Genomic DNA, 25,770 nt, shown 5'->3' on the forward strand with positions numbered 1-25,770 from the left:
TTTTTAGATTCCACATATAAGACATATAAGTGAGATTATACAGTATTTGTCTTTTCTTGACTTATTTCACTTATAATGCCTTCAAAGTCCATCTGTATTGTCATATTGGTAAGATTTCATGCTTTTTTTTAATGGCTGAATATATTCCATTGAGAGAGAGAGAGAGAGTGTGTGTGTGTGTGTGTGTGTGTGTGTGTGTGTGTGTGTATACATATACATATATATACACATACACCGTATTTTCTTTGTCCATCCATTGTTGGACATTTAGGTTGCTTCTGTGTGTTGGCTATTGTAAACAGTTATGCAGTGAACATGGGGGTACATATATCTTTACAAGTTAGTGTTTTGTTATCTTTGGATAAATACCCAGAAGTGGAATTGCTGGATCATACGGCAATTCTGTTTTTAATTTTTGGAGGAATCTCCATTCTGCATTCCATAATGGCTACACCAATTTACATTCCTGCCAGCCGTGCACCAGGGTACCTTTTACTCCACTTCCTGGCCAACACTTAGCAAATCTCGTCTTTTTTTTTTTTTTTTAAGATTTTATTTATTTTTGCAAGAGAGAAAGCTTGTGCACGAGTGAGAGAGCACAAGCAGGGGGGAGGGGCAGAGGGAGAAGCAGACTCCCCACTGAGCAGGTAGCCTAGTGGTGGGGCTCAATCCCGGGACATGACCTGAATGGAAGGCAGATGCTTAACGACTGAGCCACCCAGGCACCCCTCTTTTTCACTTTCTTGATGATGTTGTTTGACACAGTAATTTTAAACTTTAATTATGTCCAGTTTCTCTATTTTTTCTTTGTCACTTATGTTTTTATTTATGTATTTATTTTTAAAGATTTTATTTATTTATTTGAGAGCGAGAGCGAGAGTGAGAGCAAGTACACAAGCGGGAAGGAGTAGGGGGAGAGGAAGAAGCAGACTCCCCGCTGAGCAGGGACCGCCCCCCCCCCCCCCCCATGTGGGGCTTGATCCCAGGACTCTGGGATCATGATCCAAGCCGAAGGCAGACGCTTAACCAACTGAGCCACCCAGTCACCCCATTTGGATGTCTTCTTTAGAAAAATGTCTCTTCAGTTCCTCCGCCTCTTTCTTAGATTGTTTACATTTTGCTCTTGAGTTGTGAGAGTTTTTAAATATTTTGGGTATTGACCCCTTCTCAGATACATGATTTGCAAATATTTTCTTCCAGTTCTTAGGTTGCCTTCTCATTTTGTTGATGGTTTCCTTTGCTGCACAGAAGCTTTTTAGTGTGACATAATCCCACTTACTAATTTTTGCTTCTGTTGCTTTTTTTTTAAGTAGGCTTCTTGGCCAATGTGGGGCTTGAACTCATGACCCTGAGATCAAGAGTCCGATGCTCTACTGACTGAGCCAGCCAGGTGTCCCTGTTGCTTGTACTTTGGGTGTCATATCCAAAAAATTGCCCCTAAGATCCATGTCAAGGAACTTTTCCCCTGTGTTTTCTTGTAGGATTTTGTAGTTTCAGTTCTTTTTAAGTCTTTAATCCATTTCAAGTTAATTTTTATGAATGGTGTAAGATAGTCCAATTTCATTCTTCTGCATATGGTTATATAGTTCTCCCAACACTGTTTATTGAAGAAACTGTCTTTTCCCCATTGAATTCCTCTGGTAACTTCTAACCTACTTTTTGTGTCTATGAATTTATCTACTCTAGATACTTTATATAAATGGAATTGTAATATTTGTGCTTTTGTGTCTGGCTTCTTTGACTTAGCATAATTTATCTTATTTATTTTATTTTATTTATTTTTTAAAGATTTTTTAATTTATTTTTTGACAGAGAGACAGCGAGAGAGGGAACACAAGCAGGGGGAATGGGAGAGGGAGAAGTAGGGTTCCTGCTGAGCAGGGAACCTGACATGGGACTCGATCCCAGGACCCTGGGATCATGACCTGAGCGAAGGCAGACGCTTAACGACTGAGCCACCCAGGTGCCCCTTATTTATCTTATTTTTAAAAAGATTTTATTTATTTATTTGAGAGAGAGTGTGAGCGAGAGAGCGAGAGAGAGAGAGAGAGAGAGAAGAAGGGAGAGGGAGAAGCAGACTCCCTGCTGAGCAGGGAGCCCAATGTGGGGCTCAATCCCAGGACATGAATGGAAGGCAGATGCTTAACCGACTGAGTCACCCAGGCACCCCTTAGCATAATATTTTTAAAGTTCATTCATTTTGTATTATATTATCAATTTTATTTTTTTTATGGTTGAATAGTAGTATTTCACTGCATGTATATATCACATTTTGTTTATCCATTCTTCTGTTGATGGACATTTGGATTATTTCTGTGTTTTGGCTATTGTGACTGATGCTATGAATATTTGCATTCAAGTGTCTGCTTGAGTACCTATTTTCAATTTTTTTTTGTTTATATCTAGGAATGGAATTGCTGGATAATATGGTAATTCTATGTTTAATTTAAAAAAAATTACTTCAATTTCAGTATAGTTAACATAGTGTTATATTAGTTTCAGGTGTACAATAAAGTGATTCAGCTATTGTATACCTTACCCAGTGCTTATAAGGATAAATGTACTCTTAATCCTCATCACCTATTTCACTCATCCCCCCACTCACCTCTCCTCTGGTCACCATCAGCTTGTTCTGTAGTTAAGAGTCTGTTTTTGGTTTGTCGGTTTTTTTCATTGTTGCGATGCCTCCAGCTTTGCTTTTATTATTTAAGATGGCTTTGGCTCTTCAGGGTCTTTTGTAGTTCAATGCAACTTTTAGGATTGTTTGTTCTAGCTCTGGGAAAACTGCTGTTGGTATTTTGATAGGGATTGCATTAAATGTGTAGATTGCTTTGGGTAATATAGACATTTTAACAATATTTGCCCTTCCAATCCATAAGCATGGAATGTCTTTCCATTTCTTTGTGTCGTCTTCATTTTCTTTCATCAGTGTCCATAGTTTGCAGAGTATAGGTCTTTAACCTCTTTGGTTAGGTTTATTCTTACGTATCTTCTTGTTTTTGGTGCAATTGTAAATGAGATTGATTCCTTAATTTCTCTCTCTGCTACTTCAGTTTTGGTGAATAGAAATGTAACAGATTTCTGTACGTTGATCATGTATCCTGTGACTATTGAATTTGTTTATCAGTTTAGTAGTTTTTTTGGATTTTCTATATTTCATGTCACCTGGAAATAGTAAACATTTTACTTCTTCCCTGCCAGTTTGGATGCCTTCTATTTCTTTTTTTTTTTTTTTAAAGATTTTATTTATCTATTTGTCAAGAGAGAGAGGGAGAGAGAGACAGTGCAAGTACAAGCAGGGAGAATGGTAGGCAGAGGGAGACCCTGCTGAGCAAGGAGCCCGATGCAGGACTCGATCCCAGGATCCTGGGATCATGACCTGAGCTTAATAAGGCACCACTTAACTGACTGAGCCACCCAGGCGTCCCTGGATGCCTTTTATTTCTTTTTGCTGTCTGATTGCTGTGGCTAGGACTTCCAGTACTATGTGGAATAGAAGTGGTGAGAGTGGACATTCCTGTCTTGTTCCTGACCGTAGAGGAAAAGCTTTCAGCTTTTGCCCATTTAGGATGATAGTAGCTGTGGGTTTTCATATATGACCTTTATTATGTTGAGGTATGTTCCCTCTAAACCTATTTATTTTTTTTTAAGATTTTATTTATTTATTTGACAGAGAGAGACATAGCGAGAGAGGGAACACAAGCAGGGGGACTAGTAAAGTGAGAAGCAGGCTTCCCATGGAGCAGGGAGCCCGATGTGGGGCTCGATCCCAAGACTCTGGGATCATGACCTGAGCCGAAGGCAGACGCTTAACAACTGAGCCACCCAGGTGCCCCTAAACCTATTTTGTTGAGGGTATTTATCATGAACAGATGTTGTACTTTGTCACATGCTTTTTCTGCATCTATTGAAATGATCATATGGTTCTTATCCTTTCTTTTATTAATGTGATGCATCACCTTGCTTGATTTGCGAATATTGAGCCTCCCTTTTGTTTTTCTTTTTTTTAGAGAGGGACAGGGGTGGGGAGGGGTAGAGGGAGAGGGAGAGAGAGTTTTAAGCAGGCTCCAAGCCCAGCGTGGAACCTGACACAGAGCTTGATCTCACAAACCCTGAGATCATGACCTGAGCCGAAATCAAGAGTCGGACGCTTAACGAACTGAGCCACCCAGGTGCCCCATTTTTTATTTAGTTTTTCAAAGAACCAGCCCCTGGTTTCCTTGATCTGTTCTATTGTTTTTTTAGTTTTTATGTCATTTATTTCTATTCTAATCTTTATTATTTCCTTCCTTCTCCTGGCTTTAGGCCTCATTTGTTTCTCTTTTTCTAGCTCTTTTAGGTGTAAGGTTATATGTTTGAGATTTTTCTTGCTTCTTGAGGTAAGCCTGTATTGTTATATTTCCAACTCTTAAGACTGCTTTTGCTGCATACGATGGAATGTTCTGAATATATCTGTTAGATCCATGTAGTCCAGTGTGTCATTCAAAGCTATTCTTTGGGGCACCTGGGTTGCTCAGTCAGTTAAGCATCTGCCTTTGGCTTAGGTCATGATCCCAGGGTCCTGGGATCGAGTCCTGCATTGGGCTCCTTGCTGAGTGGGGAGCCTGCATCTCTCTCTGCCTGCTGCTTCCCCTGCTTGTGCTCTCTTTTTCTCTCTCTCTGACAAATAAAAAAAAGATTTTAAGATTTTATTTATTTATTTTACTTATTTATTTGACAGAGAGAGACACAGAGAGAGAGGGAACACAAGCAGGGGGAGTGGGAGAGGGAGAAGCAGGCCTCCCGCTAAGCAGGGAGCCTGATGTGGGGCTCGATCCCAGGACCCTGGGATCATGACCTGAGCTGAAGGCAGATGCTTAACAACTGAGCCACCCACATGCCCCCCAAAAAAGCTATCCTTGTTGATTTTCTGTTTGGAATGATCTTTCCATTGATGTGTGTACTGTTAAGTATGACTGTTGATTACTTCCTTTATGTTTGTTTTTAGCTGCTTTATGTATTTGGGTGCTCCCATGTTCAGTGTATAAATATTTAGAATTGTTATATCGTCTCTTTTTTTTTTTTTTTTTTAAAGATTTTATTCATTTATTTGCGAGAGAGAGAGCTGGGGGAGAGAGAGAGTGAGAGTACAAGGAAGGGGAGCGGCAGGCAGAGGGAGAAGCAGGCTTCCTGCTGAGCAAGGAGACAGGTGTGGGACTCCATCCCAGGACCCTGGGATCATGACCTGAGCCGAAGGCAGACGCTTAACCGACTGAGCCACTTAGGCGTCCCTAGAATTGTTTTATCTTCTTGGATTGTTCCCTTTGTGATTATGGTGTCCTTCTTTGTCTCTTGTTACAGTCTTTGTTTTAAAGTATTTTGTCTAGGGCGCCTGGGTGGCTCAGTTGGTTAGGCGACTGCCTTCGGCTCAGGTCATGATCCTGGAGTCCCGGGATCGAGTCCCGCATCGGGCTCCCTGCTCAGCAGGGAGTCTGCTTCTCCCTCTGACCCTCCCCCCTCTCATGTGCTCTCTCTCTCTGTCAAATAAATAAATAAAATCTTTAAAAAAAAAAAAAAAAATAAAGTATTTTGTCTGATATGAGTATTGCTATCCTGGCTTTCTTTTCATTTCCATTTGCATGATAAATCTTTATCCCTTCACTTAAAAAAAAAGATTTTATTTATTCATTTGAGAGAGAGAGAGAGAGAGGAGAGAAGAGAGGGCCTATCAGCAAGCAGTGGGGTGGGGGTGGGGGGCAGCCGGGGAGGGAGAGGAAGAGGGAAAGAATTCCAAGCAGATTCCATGCTGAGCTCAGGGCAACATGGGGCTTGATCTCACAATCTTCCGATCATGACCTGAGTCAAGAGTTGGATGCAGGGTGCTTGGGTGGCTCAGATGGTTAAGCATCTGCTTTCGCCTCAGGTCATGATCCCGGGGTCCTGGGATCGAGTCCCGCATCGGGCTCCCTGCTCGGTGGGGAGCCTGCTTCTCTCTGCCTCTGCGTCTCTCTCTCTCCCTGTCTCTCATGAATAAATAAATAAAATCTTTAAAAAAAAAAAAAAAAGAGTTGGATGCTGAACTGATTCAGCCACCCAGCACCCCTCCATCCATTCACTTTCTTTCTTTTTTTTTTTTTTTAAAGATTTTATTTATTTATTTGACAGAGAGAGAGATAGTGAGAGCAGGAACACAAGCAGGGGGAGTGGGAGAGGGAGAAGCAGGCTTCCTGCCGAGCAGGGAGCCGGATGTGGGACTCGATCCCAGGACCCTGGGATCATGACCTGAGCCGAAGGCAGATGCTTAACGACTGAGCCACCCAGGCGCCCCATCCATTCACTTCAATCTGCATGTGTCTTGAGGTCTGAAATGAGTTTGTTGTAGGCAGAATATAGATGGGTCTTCTTTTTTATCCATTTTATCACATAATGTCTTTTGATTGTTAACTCCATTTGCATTCTAAGTAATTATTGGTAGGTATGTACTTACGGCCATTTTTTACTTGTTTTAGACTTCATTTGTTTTCTTTTTCTAGCTCCTTTAGGTGTAAGGTTATATTGTTTATATGAGATCTTTCTTGCTTCTTGAGGTAAGCCTCTATTGTTATATACTTCCTTCTTTTTATTGTTTTATGGTTTTTATAGTTGTTTTTGTAGTTCTCTTGTGTTCCATATTTTCTTGCTCTCCTTGTGGTTTGCTTTCTGTCTTTAGAAATAAAATGGATTCTTATGTCTTTGTTATTTGGATAACTTACTGGTTTTTGATTTGTGGTTACCATTAGGTTTGTATTTAACATATTATTAATCTAGCAGTCTATGTAAAATTGATGGTTGCTTAAGTTTGATCCCATTCTTTTAGTCTTCTTCCTACCACATTTTAGGTATATGGTGTCATACCCTTACATCCTTTTATTTTATGAATCCCTTGACTGATTTTTATAGATATACTTAATTTTACTGCTTTTGCGCTTCTTACTTTTCTTACCACTGTTCCATGGAAGTCTCTGTGTTTAATATTTTAAGGAACCACTAAACTTTCCACAGCAGCTGTACCATTCTATATTCCCACCATCAATATATGAAGGTTCCAATTTCTCCATGACTTATATGTGTCTTTTTATTTTTTATTTTTATTTTTTTCTTAAGATTTTATTTATTTGAGAGAGAGAGAATGAGAGACAGAGAGCATGAGAGGGAAGAGGGTCAGAGGGAGAAGCAGACCCCCCGCTGAGCAGGGAGCCAGATGTGGAACTCGATCCTGGGACTCCAGGATCATGACCTGAGCCGAAGGCAGTCGCTTAACCAACTGAGCCACCCAGGCACCCTATATGTGTCTTTTTAATTATAGTCATCCTGGTAGATGTGAAATTATATCTTGTTGTGGTTTTTATTTGCATTTTCCTGATGGCTAATGATAATTGAACACCTTTTTATGTGTTTATTGGCCATTTTTGTATCTTCTTTGAGGAAATGTCTATTCAAGAGTCTTTGATTTTTTTTTTTTTAAAGATTTTTATTTATTTGACAGAGAGAGACACAGCAAGAGAGGGAACACAAGCAGGGGGAGTGGGAGAGGGAGAAGAAGGCTTCCCCCAGAGCGGGGATCCCGACGTGGGGCTTGATCCCAGGACTCCGGGACCATGACCCGAGCCGAAGGCAGACGCCCAACGATTGAGCCACCCAGGCACCCTGCCTTTGATATTTTTTAATTGGATTGTCTTTTTGTTACTGATTTGCATTCTTTATGTATTTTATTTTATTTTTTTATTTTATTTTATTTTTTTAAGATTTTTTATTTATTTATTTGACAGAGAGAGACACAGTGAGAGAGAGGGAACACAAGCAGGGGGAGTGGGAGAGGGAGAAGCAGGCTTCCCGCTGAGCAGGGAGCCCGATGCGGGGCTCGATCCCAGGACCCCGGGATCATGACCTGAGCCGAAGGCAGACGCTTAACAACTGAGCCACCCAGGTGCCCCTGCATTCTTTATGTATTTTAGAATCCCCTATCAGATATATGTTTTGCAAATATTACTTCCTTTCTTTGAGTTCTTTTTAACTTTTTTTTTTTAAGATTTTATTTATTGTTAGCACGAGTACAAAGGGGGGGTAGGGACAGAGGGAGAGGGAGAAACAGACTTCCTGCTGAGCAGGGAGCCCAATGCAGGGCTGGATCCCAGGAACCTGAGATCATGACCTGAACTGAAGGCAGATACTTAACTGATTGAGACACCCAGGGCCCCTCTTTTTCACTTTCTTGATGATTTTGTTTGACACAGTAATTTTAAACTTTATGTCCGATTTCTCTATTTTTTCTTGTGTTTTTATTTTTAAAGATTTTATTTATTTATTTGAGAGAGAGAGAGAGAGAGACCACGAGCAGAGGGGAGGAGTAGAGGGAGAGGAGAAGCAGACTCCTTGCCGAGCCTGACTTGGGGCTCGATCCCAGGACCCTGGAATCATTACCTGAGTGGAAGGAGACGCTTCACTGACTAAGCCACCTAAGCGCCCTTGTCGTTTGTGCTTTTCGTGTTATATCTAAGAAAGCATTGTTTAACCCAAGATTGCAAAGCTTCTTTACTGTTCTTTTTTCTTAGAGGTTTGTAGTTCTGGTTCCTATTGCTATTAGCCTTTGATTCTGTTTGAGTTGATTTTTGTATAGGGCATGAGGTAAGGGTTTTAACTCTATTGTTTTGTTTTTGGGTTTTTTTTGTTTTTTGTTTTTTTTGTTTTTAAAGACTTTATTTACTTGAGAGACAGCTAGAGAGAGAGAGAGAGAGAGCGAGAGCGCGGGAGTGCACGAGCACTCGCCGGAGTAGGGAGGGAGGGGCAGAGGGAGAGGGAGAAGCAGGCTCCCCGCTGAACAGGGAGTCTGATGCGGGGCTCAGTCCCAGTACCCTGGGATTATGACCTGAGCCAAAGACAGACGCCCAACTGACTGAGCCACCCAGGCGTCCCTCAACTCTATTATTTTGAATGTGGATATCTTCTTGTCCTAGTACCTTTTGTTGAAAAGACTATTCTTTTCCCAGTGAATTGTTTTGGCACCCTTTTTGAAAATGAATTGACTGTAAATGTGATTTATTTTTGGTCTCTTCATTCTTCTCTATTCATCTATATGTCTGTCCTTAATGGGAGTACTGTACCGTCTTGATGGTAACTTTGGAGTAAGTTTTGAAATTGCAAAAGGTAAGTCCTCTAACTTTGTACTTCATTTTCAAGATGATTTTGGCTATTCTGGGTCTGTGTATTTCCATAAGAATTTTAGTTTGAGCTTGTTAATTTCTGCAAAGAAGGCAGCTGGGATTTTGACAGGGATTGTGTAAATCAGCAGTTTGTGCATTTTGCCATGTTTACAATAGTATTCCAATCTGTGAACATTTATATAGGTCTTTCAAGCTTTTTTTTTTTTAAGGTTTTATTTATTTATTTGACACAGAGAGAGAGAGAGAGAGAGCATGAGCAGGGGGAGTGGGAGAGGGAGAAGCAGGCTCCTGGCTGAGCAAGGAGCCTGATGCCAGGGTAGATCCCAGGACCCTGAAATGATGATCTGAGCCGAAATCAGGAGTTGGATGATTAACTGGCTGAGCCACCCAGGTGCCCCCACAGTATTCTTCTTAAAATCCTTTTTCTTTCTGTAAGGTTAGTAGTAATTGCTCCTCTTTGACACTCCCTTTGTCAGTCTATCCAACTTTTTTTTTTTTTAATCAATTTGTTGATCTTTTCAAAGAACCAGCTTTCTAGGGTGCCTGGCTGGCTCAGTCAGTAGAGCATGTGACTTTTTTTTTTTTGTTTTTTGAGCATGGGACTCTTGATCTTTGGGTTGTGAGTTCAAGCCCCATGTTGGGTGTAGAGATTACTTAAAAACAAAATGTTTTTTTTTTTTTAAAGATTTTATTTATTTATTTGACAGAGAGAAACACAGCGAGAGAGGGAACACAAGCAGGGGGAGTGGGAGAGGGAGAAGCAGGCTTCCCGCAGAGCAGGGAGCCCGATGCAGGGCTCGATCCCACAACCCTGGGATCATGACCTGAGCCGAAGGCAGACGCTTAACGACTGAGCCACCCAGGTGCCCCAAAAACAAAATCTTAAAAAAAAAAAAAATAGAACCAACTTTTGATTTGATTGATTTTCTTATCTTTCTGTTCTCCATTTCATTTGTTTCTGCTCTGATTTTTATCTTTTCCCTCAGCTTGTTTTAGATTTTATTTGCTTCTCTTTTCCAGTGTTTTAAGAAAGTTGGGTAATTGACCAAAAAAAAATTTTTTTTTTATAGATTTTATTTATTTGACAGAGAGAGGAGAGAGCACAAGAGGGGGTAGGGTCAGAGGGAGAAGCGGATTCCCTGCCGAGCAGGGAGCCCTATGTGGGACTTAATCCCAGGACTCTGGGATCATGACCTGAGCCTAAGGCAGCCGCCCAACCAACTGAGGCACCCAGGTGCCCTGACCAAAAATTTGTAACTTATACTTTTACAGCTATAAATTTCCTTAAGTAATGCTCAGGCTGAATCCCATAAGTTTTAGTATATTGGTTTTTTTTTTTTTTTCATTTCATTCATTTCAAAGTATTTTCTAATTTTCCTTATCAGTTTTTTTCTTTGTCCCTTTGGTTTTTTAGGAGTGTGGTGTTTAATTTCCATTTAAATGGGAATTTACTAAATTTCTTTGTTTTCAAGTTCCTAACTTCAGTACATTGTTGTTGGAGAACATACTTTGTATGATTTGTGCACTTTTACATTCATTGAGGGGCTTTCTCGCTCCTAGCTTATGTTCTATTTTGGAGAGTATGTTTTATATGCATTTTAGAAGAAGGTGTATTTTCTTTTTGTTGGGTGGAGCATTGGGATTATCTTATTTAAATTTCAAAATAATCCTATGAGAGAGTATTTTTACTCTGACCTCCATTTTACAGATTATTACAAAATAATCCTATGGGAGAGTATTTTTATTCTTACCTCCATTTTACAGAATCAATCAATTGATTGATAAACTTGTCCACAGTCATAAAGCCTAGAGTTGGTAGAGCAGGATTTGAGCCTACAGCTTTGCAGACTTTAAACCTATGTTCTTTACTTGCCATTGAGAAATAGGTGAGTGTGGTGTTAGAAAGGTGATGAAATTAGCAAACAGAAGGGGACCGGAGCCTAAGGGAGGTTTGTTCCGGTTTGAGATGAGTGTGAGAGGAACTGGTGGAGAGAGAGATTAAAAATGCTTGAGTAGGGGTTCCTGGGTGGCTTAGTCGGTTAAGCATCTGCCTTAGGCTCAGGTCATGATCCTGGGGTCCAGGGATTGAGCCTGGTATCAGGCTTCATGCTCAGCTGGGAGTCTGTTTCTTCTCCCTGTCCCTCTGCCCCTCCCCCCACTCGTGCTCTCTCTCAAATAATTAAATAAAACTAAAAAAAAATGCTTGAGTAGGGGGCGCCTGGGTGGCTCAGATGGTTGGGCGTCTGCCTTCGGCTCGGGTCATGATCTCAGGGTCCTGGGATCGAGTCCCGCATCGGGCTTCCTGCTCCTTGGGAGCCTGCTTCTCCCTCTGCCTCTCTCTCTCTCTCTCTGTCTCTCATGAATAAATAAATAAAATCTTAAAAAAAAAAAAAAAATGCTTGAGTAGGAAGAAAATAAGGGTGAAAGTTTAGGTTTGTGGCTGGACCTGGAGAAGGGTGAGGGTTCTGTAGTTAGAAAGACATGGGTTCAAGTCCTAGGTCTGTCCCTGTCTAGGTGTATCAGGCAAGTGATGCTACTTCTCTGAGCCTCACCATCCTTATCTGTACAATGGGGGAAACGTTAGAGCAAAGGTGAGGAAGGTAGGCTAAAGGTCAGGATTGAATGGGGATCAAAGGGAGAGTTGGGTTAACTTTTCCCAGATGGGTTTAATTTTTTGTCCGTGTTATAGAAGGAGGGAGGACAGTGAGTTTGAACTTCAAAGACGTCTGGAATCCCTAGCAAAAGAAAATGACTTTCCTGAATTTTCAATTCCCTTGCCAAAACCAATGTATCTGTTGCTTTCCTCACATACTCTCACCTGCATCTCTTTCTTCTTTGCTGGGAAGATGGACCCATCCTTCCCTGGGTTCATACCCCACTAATTGCCTTACTGAGAACTTCTGGTCCCCTTGCCTCCTACCTTGCTCTCCTTGCCGTCCTCTACACGTCTGCTTGGGGGCTCTCCTGATGCGCAAAGGTCAGAGCAGGCTTTTCCGTAGTTGGCTGTTTCTTACACTCTCTCTCTACCATCCCTGGACTGTTAGTGCCCTGGTGAACTCTCCGTGCCCTTCTTTTTCCAGCTGCTGCAGAAGTTCCTGGTCTCCAGTAGAAATACCATGGTTCAGGGGCGCCTGGGTGGCTCAGTGGTTAAGCAACTGCCTTCGGCTCAGGTCATGATCCCGGAGTCCTGGGATCGAGTCCCACATCGGGCTCCCTGTTCGGCAGGGAGTCTTCTCCTCCCTCTGACCCTCTCCCCTCTCATGCTTTCTCTCTCTCTCAAATAAATGAATAAAATCTTAAAAAAAAAAAAAGAAATACCATGGTTCATTAATTCCTTCCCCTGTTAACAGATACTTATTGTTTCCAGTTTTTGCTCCTGCAAGCAAGACTCAGTGAACATACTTGGAGTTGTCTCCTTGGTCAGTTGGCAGATGTCTGGGGGGTAGAGTCTGATTTGAATTGCTGGGTCATAGAGTAGGCATGGCTTTACTTTGTAATCATATTGTATATAGTGTCTACATATTCTTCTTTTCACTTTTTTCTTTTTTTCTTTTTTTTAAAGATTTATTTATTTTAGCGAGAGAGAGAGAGAGCACGAGTGGGAGGCGCAGAGGGAGAGGGAGAGAGAATCTCAAGTAGACTTTGCACTGAGCATGGAGCCTGAGATCAGGACCCGAGCCAAAACCAAGGGTCGTTTGCTTAACCAAGTGCACCAGCCAGGCGTCCCTCCCTTTATTTTTTTGTATTAATTGTGATTCACAACATACTGCTTTCAACTGGCTTTTTATACTTAGCAATGTGTCTTAGACATCTTTCTGTCAGAATGTAAAGGTCCTTATTCCTTTTTATAGCCATGTAAGATTTTTTTTTAATGATTTATTTGAGAGAGAGAGAGCTCGTGCTCGCACACGGGTGGGGAAGGGGCAGAGGGAGAGAAGCAGACTCCCCACTGTTTAGGGAGCCTGACATGGGGCTCGATCCCACTACCTGGAGACCAAGACCTAAGCCAAAATCAAGAGTTGGACGCTTAACCAGCTGAGCCATCCAGGCGCCCCGATATGTAAGGTTTTTTGAATTAACCCCTTACTAATGGACATTTAAGATGTTTGTTAGTTTTTGCTCTAAGAATAATGCTATAGTAAATAACCTTTTTACCTTTGTTCTTATGTCCTTTCATAATATATATGTTTCTATCCATAGAATAAATTACTAGAAGTGGAATTTCTGGGCCAATATGTATGTCTATATAATTTTTAAAAAATTGAGGTGAAATGCACATAACATAAAATTAACCATTTGAAAGTGAACAGTTCAGTGGCTTCACTACCTTTTTCTAGTTCTGAAACATTTCCATTACTCCAAAATAAAATCCTCTACCCATGAAGCAGTTACTTCCCATTCTTCTCTCCTGCCCATGGCAATCAGCAATCCGTATTTCATTTCTATGGATTTAACTGTTCTGGACATTTCATATAAATGTAATCATACAATTTGTGGTTTTTTGTATCTGGCTTCTTCTAATGTTTTCAAGGTTTATCCATGTTGTAGTATGTATGAGTTGTAGCATTTACTTATTTATTTATTTTTTGGTTGAATAGTATTCCATTATAGGGGTGCCTGGCTGGCTCAGTCAGTAGGGCATGCAACTCTTGATCTTATATCCATTATATATTCCATTATATATAACTGCCGCAATTTGTTTATCCATCCAGCAAGAGACATTTGGGTTGTTTCTTTCATTTGGTTACTGTGAATAGTGCGGGTATGAACACTTGCGTACAAGGTTTTGTTTAGGGTACCTGTTTTCAGTTCTTTTGAGTATATAGTGAGGAGTGGAAATGCTGAGTCATAAGGCAGTTCTATGTTTAACTTTTTTTTTTTAAGATTTTATTTATTAGAGAGAGAGAGAGAGAGGCCATGAGAAGGGAGGGGGTGAGAGGGAGAAGCAGACTCCCTGCTGAGCGGGGAGCCCGGCACGGGACTCGATCCCGAGACTCCGGGATCATGACCTGAGCCCCGCAAGCGTCCTTATGTTTAACTTTTTGAGGAACGACAAACTTTTCCACAGTAGCTGTATCATTTTACATTCCCACCAGCAGTGTATGAGGGTACTGATTTCCTTGCATCCTTGCCAACACTTACTATTTCCGTTTTTTTTTTTTTAATTATAGCCATCTTCATCAGGGTGAAGTGATTGCAAATGTAATTTTGATGCATCTTGCCAAATTATCTCCCCTAGACTCCAAATTATATTTGGTGTATAAATTACATTCTTACTGGCAGTGTACAAGTAAGAGTAACAGTTTCTTCATGCCAACACAGTATTACAATATGTAACTCTTTGATTTTTTTTTTTAAGATTTATTTATCCATTTGAGAGAGAGAGAGGGCATCAGCAGGAGAGACAGAGATAGAGGGAGAGAGAATCTGAAGCAGATTCCACGCTGAGCACGGAAGCCTGACGTGGGGCTTGATCTCACAACCCCAAGACTACGACCTGAGCTGAAACCAAGAGTTGGAGGCCCAACTGACTGTGCCACCCAGGCACCCTTTCTTTGATTTTGGTTAATCTGATAGTTGAAACATGAAATCTTTATTATTATTATTATTTTAGGATTTTATTTATTTATTTGAGAGAGAGAGTACAAACAGGTGGGAGGGTCAGAGGGAGAGAGAAAAGCAGACCCTCGCTGAGCAGGAAGCCCGACATGGGGCTCAATTCCAGCACCTTGGGATTATGATCTGAGCCGAAGGCAGATGCTTAACCGACTGAGCCACCCAGGTGCCCCTGTATTACTGTTTTTTAAAGTTTCTTTTTTTTTTTTTTTTTTTTTTTAATGTATACATGCTATGCATTTCTTCTATTTCATTTTTTAAAAGATTTTATTTTTAGGTAATCTCAACACCCAGCATGGGGCTTGAACTCACAACTCCGAGATCAAGAGTTGCATGCTCTGCCAACTGAGCCAACCAGGCGGTTCTTGTTTTTAAAATTTCTTGTATTGAGTTACCTTGTCCATTTTTTCTTATGTTTGAGTTGTTTGTATTTATTTCTCTTGTAAATTGTCTCTTCATATCCTTTATCCAGTTTTTACTGGATTGTTTGTCTTTTTTTTTAATTTGTAGTAACTTGAGACATATTACAGAAATTACTACTTTGTGATATGAATTGCTAATATTTTGCCTGGTCTGTCTTTCTCTCAACATTCTACTTGCCCACTATATTCATGTCCTCGGTGCTGGGACTATATAACACAGGAGACCCAAGGCTGGCCTCCTGGAGTTTGTTGTAACAGGGGAGTGCGGGGAGACAATATGTAAATAATAAAGATAACTTCCAGTTATGGTCCATTCTTAGTGGGCAACAAAGCAGGATGTCATTATGATAACGGGTGATGAGGTAGGAGTCTGCTTATACGGAAAGCTGAGTGGAAGATGATAATTTGAGTCCAGACACAAAGGCAAGATGGCAGTTCAAGTTGCTGGGAACAGAGAATGCAAAGGCCATCAGAGGGGTTGAACCCAGAATATTTGGGGCAGTGGAAGGCGCCATTGGGACTGGGGTAGAGTGATCAAGGGGAGCAGTACAAGGTGATGCTGCAAGGGAAGCAGGGGCCAGATCCTGAGCATCTGTCCTGCCATGGGAAAGAGTACACATTTTATACTAAGTATGATGGGAAGCCTCAAGAGGGTAATAGGAAGTTATTAGATTATAAGTGTTTTTTCAAATCATTAATAATTGCTTGAGAACTTTTAATGACTGCTTATTATTTCATAGTTATGTATAAACCACAAATTATTAAACTCATTGGAAAATTGTTTTTTTCTCCCCCCTTGTTTTTACTGCTATAAAATTCTGATAAAGATAGCTTGAAACTTGATTGCTTTCTTAGGTTATTTTCCTGCAGTTAGATTTTATGAGCAATTTTTAAAGGTGTTTGATGCATGAAATTCCACAGCACTCTGGTGTGTACTTTTGTGTTACAGAGTGTGTTAATGACAACTACTGGTTTGGGAGAGATAGAAGCTGTGAATACTGCTTTGATGAGCCACTGCTGAAAAGAACAGATAAATACCGGACTTATAGCAAGAAGCACTTCCGGATTTTCAGAGTAGGTGACAAATACCCGTATATTTGGGAGAACCGGTAATGTCATCACCACCCTGAGATATCTTAGCACTGTAACTCCCCACTGTTAAAACTTTGAAATAAAATGTTCTCTGTTTTAGGAAATGGGTCCTAAAAACTCTTACATCGCATACATAGAAGATCACAGTGGGAATGGAACCTTTGTAAATAGAGAGCTGGTAGGGAAAGGAAGACGCCTTCCTTTGAATAACAATTCTGAAATTGCACTTTCAGTATGGAGTAATAAAGGTAACATTACTATCTTCTGGTTACTGGATCGTTTTTTTCCTCTCCTATAAAGGGAAAACTGACATTGTGCCCTTGGCAAGAGTATGGTTTGGATAAATAAAGTAAGAAGATTAGTATTCAGGATCCAACGCAGCCATAGGTGCATTTTTAAATATATATATATATATATTTTAAAGACTTTATTTATTTATTTATTTGATAGAGACACAGTGAGAGAGGGAACACAAGCAGGGGGAGTGGGAGAGGGAGAAGGAGGCTTCCCACTGAGCAGGGAGCCTGATGTGGGGCTCGACCCCAGGACCCCGGGATCATGACCCCAGCCGAAGGCAGACGCTTAATGACTGAGCCACCCAGGTGCCCCCCAGGTGCATTTTTAAATGAACGGAAAATTTCTATCAAGGTAGGTTTTCCAAGGTTTGATTAGTTGGATTAGTTTTGTTTAAGGCTGTTTGCTGTCAGTGGAATGATTTTGCTTAAGATGGTTCTTCATTCACTGGTGCAGTTTATACCACATCAATCTTTGGGGTCAGTGAGTTGTTTTAGGCCGTGAATTCTTCTCCCTCCCTCCTTCCTTCTTCTCTTTTCCTTTCTCATTCTTCCCTTTCATCCCTTCTATTCCTTAATTGCTGCAAGTATCAATTGAACTTCGCCTACCTGCCAGGCATTAGGGTTTTTCGGGCAGAATCTCAGTTTAAAGCTTCTACCTTAAATACCACGTGGTTATCCTCAAAGTGTTGATGTTTATTGTCATCAGGCAACATTTTATAAGCAGCCACTCCTAAAACTTTACCAAAATCACATCCAAAACAATTGTCATTCAGCACAGAAAGAATAAAAACAACCTCTAGAGTTAAATGTAATCTCACAGTGATTTTAAATCCTTGGACAAGAGGAATACTCTTGTTTCTTTGATTGAAAAGAAAAAAAAAAACCCACAGAACTTTACAAAACTATGTGAGAGTTGAATTGGAAGGATGTATGTGTGTGCGTGTAACGCCTTAAAAATACAGATGCCCCCAGGTGCTGTGTCATAGCTCCTGGTCTACGAGTCCCAGGGATATAAAATATGTTGCTTAGGTGATTCTCATACAGTCAGTCTTCAGACGGCCATCTGGGAATGATGGCGGTCCTAGGCATCCTAAAGCACATTTTATGGTAGTTTTCCCTGTTGCTATTTTGTTTTCTATCTGATAATTATAGTCAGGGCAGCTGCATAGGGTCTTGCTGTTTGAGAGCCCCTGGTGGAGGTGACAGCCAGCTGCTGAAATTTGGCCTGTCTTACTTGACAAGCTCATGTGCCACCTTTTCCTAGTTGGTCTATCCAAGGGGCACCTTTTCTGCTTTGAACCGAGGTGTTATATGGGCTAAAGGTTGCCAGAATTGAAATAGGTCAGGCTGTCCCTCTGCAGATTGCATTCGGTTTACTGGCATTTTATTAGGCATTTGCTGTTTGTACTTTAACATGAAAATCCAGATTGTTTTGAAAGGGTGGACTGTCTGGCCACACCAATCCTGTAATCCCATACCTGGAGGATTTGCCAGTGCTCAGTAGAGCCTGCCTTTTTTAAGATGCGTGGTATGTTTGCCCATTTAAGTCCTCACTGCTCCACGTTGTCTAACGCTCAACCCAGCCTTCCCTGTGTATGTGACCTTGGCTTCTGTGGGCAACTGAGTTTGCAGCTCTTGAACTAGACCTTGACATCTGTGAGAAATAGCTCTCCAGGGCCCCTCAAATTCCCAGATACTCAGATGCCACTGGAACATCTAGGTTCATAAATATCTACAAGCATAGAGAAACAGTTGTATCTAGATTCGCTGGCAGATTTCATTCACTACACAGGTTTCTGTCTCATGTGGGCCAGCCTGGAATGAAGCACACTCAGGTGGCTCAGATTTGTGCCAGACACTGGAACTCTAGGTTACTCCAGGGAGGCTGAAACCTGTTGCCTGAAATATGAGAAACTCAAGGGTCTCAACAAATTTCACTCTTTCAAGATGATATAAGCAGTTGCAAATATACCATTCTTCTTTTTTTTTTTTTTTTTAAAGATTTTATTTATTTATTTGACAGAGACAGCGAGAGAGGGAACACAAGCAGGGGAGTGTGAGAGGGAGAAGCAGGCTTCCCGTGGAGCAGGGAGCCTGATGCGGGACTCGATCCCAGGACCCTGAGATCATGACCTGAGCCGAAGGCAGACGCTTAACGACTGAGCCACCCAGGCGCCCCTATACCATTCATTTTGTGGAGTTGATCATTGATAATTGAAATGATTAATTGATAATTGATAATTGATTGATAATTGAAATGTTGACAACCAAGGTTGTAGCCTTGGCCTACATGGATGGTTAAATTTTTAAATGAGTGGGGTTATTATTATTTTTTTTTTGATACAGCCGAAATAATGAAGAAATAAGGGGATTTTTGGGAAAATGCTATTTATTTAACTTTCCAAGTAGGTTCAAGATGGTTTGCACTGTAGAATGCCAGACATGTAGAGGTATATAAATGGCAAAGAGAAGATAAGATAATACTTATCTTCTAGTATGATGACCTGTGGTCTAATTTTATTGGGATGTTTATTTGCCTAGAACATTTTTTTCTAGGCTCAAACTAATTGCTTTTTGGTTCTGGGCATAGGCTGATCTGCATAGGTATTTTTTTTTTTTTTCCTGCTCAGGCAAGGACTAATGTTGCATGGGTATTTTATATTAGTTTCAATTGATAAATAATTCTGAGGCAAAGGAATAAGACTAGCATGTATGTATGGATTTCCTGCACTATGGTAAGATGATGCTGTGTATTTTTATGGAAGAATGAGATTTGACTGTCATTTTCCATGGGTTTCATAATATATGAATGAAATATAATTTCATAATACTATGAAATTATTATTAGCCTGGCTAAATAATTCCTTTAGAATTAGGTGTTAAGTATAATTAAAAATAATTGTCTTATATTACATATGCTTACTAAACTTTAGGACCACTTATCTTCTCTTTATTGAATGAATTAATGAGACTTATTTCTGCCCTTTTTCCCTTAGTTTTTGTATTTTTTGATCTGACTGTAGATGATCAGTCAGTTTATCCTAAGGAATTAAGAGACCAATACATCATGTCAAAAACTCTCGGAAGGTAAATTTTTTTTTGTTATTATGAAAATTGCCATTCATTTTTTTCTAAACATTTGTCATTGATTAGTTTCTTGTTCCTGGTTTTATAACATTCATTAACTTCATATTTGTAGGGAACTTGTTAGGTGTGTTATTGATTTATTTGATAAATTAATTAAAAAAAGTTCTCATACCATACAGTTCACCCATATGAAGTGTATAATTTAATGATTTTTAATATATTCACAGTTGTGAAACCTTTACCACAATCAATTTTAGAACTTTTTTTTTTTTTAAAGATTTTTATTTATTTGACAGAGACACAGTGAGAGAGGGAACACAAGCAGGGGGAATGGGAGAGGGAGAAGCAGGCCTCCTGCGGAGCAGGGAGCCCGATGCGGGGTTTGATCCCAGGACTCTGGGATCATGACCTGAGCCGAAGGCAGACGCTTAACGACTGAGCCACCCAGGTGCCCCTAGAACATTTTTATTACCTTCCAAAAAAGAAACAATGACTACATTTATGCCCGCTTCAGAATTTGTGACATCTTGGGAAGTGGAATGAAACTGACCATTGAATCAGGGCAAAGTTCTCAAGATGTTTGGTTTCAGGACCCCTTACACTCTTCCTTCCTTCCTTCCTTCCTTAAAAGATCTTATTTATTTGAGAGAGAGAGAGAGAGCATGAGCAGGGGAGGGGCAGAGGGAGTGGGAGAAGCAGACATCCTGCTGAGTGGGGAGCCCCATGCAGGGCTCAGTCTAGGACCCTGAGATCATGACCTGAGCCGAAGTCAGACACTTAACAACTGAGCCACGCAGGTGCTCCAGGAGCCCTTACACTCTTAAAAATTACTGAGGATGCCAAAGAGCTTTTGTTCACATGGCTTAAATCTATTGATATTAACTGTATTAGAAATTCAAATGCAGACATTAATAGTATTTGTTAATGCATTAAAAAACTCACTTATGTTAAAATAAATAATGTTTTTGGGGCGCCTGGGTGGCTCAGTTGGTTAAAGTGTCCAACTCTTGATTTCGGCCCAGGTCATGATCTCAGGGTTGTGGGATTGAGTACCCCCCCCAGTTGGGCTCCCCACTGAGCGGGGAGTCTGCTTGGGGTTCTTTCCCTCTGCCCTTCCCGCACATTCTCTCTCTCTCTCTCAAATAAAAAAAATCTTAAAAAAAAAGATAATGTTTTAGTGCAAAATAATTTTTTTTTAAAAGATTTTATTTATTTATTTGACAGAGACACAGCGAGAGAGGGAACACAAGCAGGGGGAGTGGGAGAGGGAGAAGCATGCTTCCCGAGGAGCAGGGAGCCCGATGCGGGGCTCGATCCCAGGACCCTGGGATCATGACCTGAGCCGAAGGCAGACGCTTAACGACTGAGCCACCCAGGTGCCCCGCAAAATAATTTTTTTAAAGATTTTATTTATTTGATAGTGTGCACAAGCAGGGGTAGCAGAAGAGGGAGAAGCAGGCTCCCCACTCAGCAGGGAGTCAGATGTGGGGCTCGATCCCAGGACCTTGGGATCATGACCTGAGCCGAAGGCAGTTGCTTAACCAACTGAGACACCCAGGTGCCCAGCAAAATAATTATTTAAATAAAGATTAATGAGAAGAGAGGCATTGTTTCACATTTTTACAAATGTCTTTGATATCTGCTTTACTAGAAAATGGCTAGATCCTGATATTTGCTTCTTTGTTCAGTCTGTTATATCACATGCCATATAGCTTCTGGAAAACTGTATGCTCATGAGAGAATGAGAACGAAAAAGGCAAATAATGTCTTAGTATTATTCTGCAAATAGTTTAGGCTTTGTGGAAACCCTGCAAGCATCTTGAGGTCCCTTAGGGGTTGCCTAATCCTACTTTGAGAACCACTTCCTTAGGTTTTTATGTTTTATTTATTTAAGTAATCTGTATACCCGATATGGGGCTCGCACTCATGACCCCAAGATCAAGAGTCACATGCCCTCCCAACTGAGCCAGCCAGGCGCCCTGAGAACCATTTTCTTAGGGACACCTTTACCACATTGCATCATGTCCTTCAATCTCCCACCCCTCCCCCACCCCAGAGGCCTTTTACATTTTTGGAAACATGAACGTAGAAATTAATAGAAGGAAATAATCACCTATATTCCTGCCACATAGAATCAAACACAATGTACTCTTTATGACCATCTATGGGAGATAGTTTTTTTTTTTTTTAAAGATTTTATTTATTTATTTGAGAGAGAGAGAGAATGAGAGACAGAGAGCATGAGAGGGAGGAGGGTCAGGGGGAGAAGCAGACTCCCTGCCAAGCAGGGAGCCTGATGCGGGACTCGATCCCGGGACTCCAGGATCATGACCTGAGCCGAAGGCAGTCGCTTAACCGACTGAGCCACCCAGGCACCCTATGGGAGATATTTTAGTTTATGGATATTAAATTCAGTAACTCACTGTGTTTTCATATTTGCATTGGTGCTTGGAAATTTACAGCCAAATCTGTGCCCGCCCTTAAGAAATATATGGGACTCTTATTTTTTCTAAGGGAAAATCCTCTAACTTTTAGCAGGTGACAGAATCTTAACTCACATGAGTCAGAAAAGAAAAGAAACTGACTGACTCTCGTAACAGGGGCACAGATGATTTCAGGTATGACTGGACCAGGTGGCCTTTAGGGCTTTATTTCACTCTTTGAGTTCTGATTATCTGTGCAGCTTTACCTGTGGCTGGATTTAAAGGCTCCTACGGTGTTGCCAGGACTCTGACTCCATTTATTGATTCAGCTACTATTGGTTGCCTATAGATTTGCTTTCTCTGTGTGGCAGGAAAGATGGCTTCCAGGAGCTCTACATTCATATCTTCTTCCTTCTAGAAACCACCACAGGTAGAACTGTTTCTCTCCCAGCATCAGCATTTGATTCCAGGGAGAACCTTGACTGGCTCAATTTTAGTTACATGTCCACCCCTTGGTACTATTACAGATATTCCACTAGAGCTACATCGACTCAGGGAAGATTTCTCAGGCAAAAGGTGACTTTATCAGAAGGGGAACTGGAAAGTGTTTTGAGCAGATTTAAAAAAAATAATAGTTATACGGACTGTTATCTCACACTGTATACAAAAATTAACTCAAAAGGAAAAAACTAGGGCCTCCTGGGTGGCTCAGTCGGTTAAGCGTCTGCCTTTGGCTCAGGTCATGATCCCGGAGTCCCAGAGTCTCAGGATCGAGCCCCACCATCAGGCTCCCTGCTGAGCAGGGAGTCTGCTTTTCCCTCGGGCCCTTACCCATCTCATACTTGCTCTCTCTCTCACACTCATTCTCAAATAAATAAATAAAATCTTAAAAAAAAAAAGGAAAAAACTAAATGTAAGAGATAAAGCTATTAAACTGTAAGAAGGAAACAGGGATAACTTCATGACATTGTACTTGGTGTTGGTTTCTTAAATATGGTACCAGAACTACAAGCAGCAAAAGCGAAAAAAATGGATAAATTAGACTTCATCAAATTTAAAAACTTTAGTGCATCTTGATACTATCAAGGGAGTGAAACACAACCCACAGAGAAAATACTTGCAAATAGTATATCTGATAAGGATCTAGTATTCAGAATAAAGAACAACAAAAGGAAAAACTATCCAATTTACAAATGGGCAAAGGATTTATTTATTAATTTTTTATTCATTCAAGACACAGAGATAGAGAGCATGAGCAGGGGGAGAAGCAGAGGGAGGGGGAGAAGCAGACTCCCCGCTGAGCGGGGAACCTGATGTGGGGCTCGATCCCAGGACCCTGGGATCATGACCTGAGCTGAAGGCAGACGCTTAACCATCTGAGCCACCCAGGCGCCCCTGGGCAAAGGATTTAAATAGACTTCTTGAAAGAAGATATACAAATGACCAACAACCACAGGAGAAGATGCTCAGCATCATTAGTCATTAGGGAAATGCAAATGAAAACCACAATGAGATACTACTTTGCAGCCACTAGGATGGCCATAATGAAGAAACAGAAAGTAACAAGTGTTTGTGAGGATGCAGAGAAATTGGAAACTCTATGTACTCCTGATGGGAATGAATGTAAAATGGTGTAGCCACTGTGGGAAATAGTTGATTGGTTTATCAAAAAGTTAAGCATAGAATTATCATATGACCCAGCAATTCCCCCTTGTAGGTATATAACCCCCCCAAGTTGAAAACAGGTATTTAAATAAAAACTTACGCGTGAATGTTCATTTTGGCTCTATTCACAATAGCTAGAAGGTGGAAACAACCCAAATTTCCATCAACAAATGAATAGATAAACAGATATATCTGTACAATGGGATATTATTTATATTTTTACTTTTTTATGTATCTTTTTTTTTTTTAAAGATTTTATTTGTCAGAGAGAGTACAAGCAGGGGGAAGCGGCACGCAGAGGGAGAAGCAGACTCCCCGCTCTGTAAGGAGCCCAATGTGGGACTTAATCCCAGGACCCTGGGATCATGAACTTAGCCCAAGGCAGACACTTAACCAACTGAGCCACCCAGGTGTCCCACAATGGAATGTTATTTAGCTATAAAAAGGAATGAAATACTGATCCATGCTACAGCGTGGCTGAACCTTGAGAACATGCTAAGTGAAAGAAGCCAGACACAAAGGGCCCCATATTGTGTGATTTCATTGATAAGAGATATTCAGAATAGGCAAATCCGTTGAGACAAAGTGGATGAGTGGTTGCCAGGGGCTGGTTGCAGCATAGAATGGGGATGGGGTTTCCATTTGGGCTGATGAAAAAATTCTGCAGCTAGACAGGGGTAATGGGTCCAGACATTGAGGATGTACTTAATGCCACTGAATTGTACATTTTAAAATGATTACAATGGTAAATTTTGTTGTGTAGATACACAATATGCAATTAAAAAAATGTCTTGGCAAATCCATCATCCCATTCCAAAGTCACAATAGTTAACAGTCTATTTCGGGCATGTAATGAGTGATTGATACTTGAGTAGCCATTACCTTCAATTGACCCAAGCTTTGGAGAACAGAGCCCATTGGGTTGTCTGTATTTTGGGTGGTATACTGGGTATTATTACTCCTCCTTAGAGTGTCCCAATTAATTGCAAATCTTTAATAAGAGTTTTGCTGCAAGCAGGTTAGTTGCATAATACTTTTGTTTTTCTAGGTACTGTGATTTTATTTAGGGTGAAATTCATGGCATCAACTGCTTATGTAGTTCTTTTGAATAAGAAAGACCGTATCAATGAAAGTAATTCATTTTCAGATGCTATTTACTATAACTTGTGTCAGTTTTTGTCTAGGGCTTTGTTCTACTTGATGTTTCTCTGACTCTAGGATAAATAATTTCTCTATTTGTTCTTAGTGTCTTTCTGAGAATTTCACACTCTGGGGTGCCAGTAAGACAAGTCTGTATCTCTCAGCCCAAAAAGTGGAATTTGGAGCTGACTCAGTGCTGTTGGATGGTCCACATTCACTTATGCCCTTGACATTTTAACTTTGGTGAGGTTTCACTGTGTTGTCTGAAAACAGGGACAATGGAAGGAGGATTGTGTGTGGACGGTGTTTAATTTGTAATAGTTGAGGGCAGCTCAGAAGTGATGGGTCTCATGATTAAAATCATTCTGATAATTGATCATTTTATGTTTCTCTCTGCAGCGGTGCCTGTGGTGAGGTGAAGCTAGCTTTTGAGAGGAAAACATGTAAGAAAGTAGCCATAAAAATCATCAGCAAAAGGAAGTTCGCTATTGGCTCTGAGACAGAGGCAGTAAGTACCTGTTTGTGGATGCTCAGCTGTTTTTAACACTTCCTAATGTCCCCAGATAATTTGAGTGGTGATTTTCAGTGTCAGGAAGAATTCACTGTTCACATATGTGAATTTGTATTAAACAACATTGGAAAATTTTGAGTATTGGGGCTCCTGGGTGGCTCAGTCAGTTAAGCATCTGACTCTTGATTTCGGCTCAGGTCATGGTCTCAGGGTCGTGAGATCAAGCCCTGTGTTCGGTCTGCACTGCTCATGGACTTGCTTAAGAGTCTCTCTCTCCCTCTGTGCTGCCCCCCCCACCCCCATCTCGTCCCCCCGCCCGTTTTTTGAGTATATTCAACT

The 25,770-nt window shown here is 40.9% G+C and overlaps 1 protein-coding gene across 8 annotated transcripts in view; it reads left to right on the forward strand.

Moving 5' to 3' along the window:
- Positions 1-25,770, forward strand: part of CHEK2 (checkpoint kinase 2) — an 84,124-nt gene that overhangs the window by 40,389 nt on the left and 17,965 nt on the right. For 7 of the 8 annotated variants that reach the window (XR_013443472.1, XM_036123066.2, XM_036123060.2 and 4 more), the window contains 4 exons: positions 16,167-16,291; positions 16,410-16,557; positions 19,602-19,692; positions 25,320-25,428. Coding sequence is in view for 7 of the 8 variants with exons in the window: in XM_036123060.2 (XP_035978953.1) it covers positions 16,167-16,291; positions 16,410-16,557; positions 19,602-19,692; positions 25,320-25,428 (473 nt within the window). In the remaining variant the exon portion in view is untranslated. The remainder of the gene's footprint in view (positions 1-16,166; positions 16,292-16,409; positions 16,558-19,601; positions 19,693-25,319; positions 25,429-25,770) is intronic. The other variant, XM_078060818.1, reaches the window with a different exon arrangement.

This window comes from Halichoerus grypus, chromosome 13 (genome assembly GCF_964656455.1).
Source record: "Halichoerus grypus chromosome 13, mHalGry1.hap1.1, whole genome shotgun sequence".
Lineage (NCBI taxonomy): Eukaryota > Metazoa > Chordata > Mammalia > Carnivora > Phocidae > Halichoerus > Halichoerus grypus.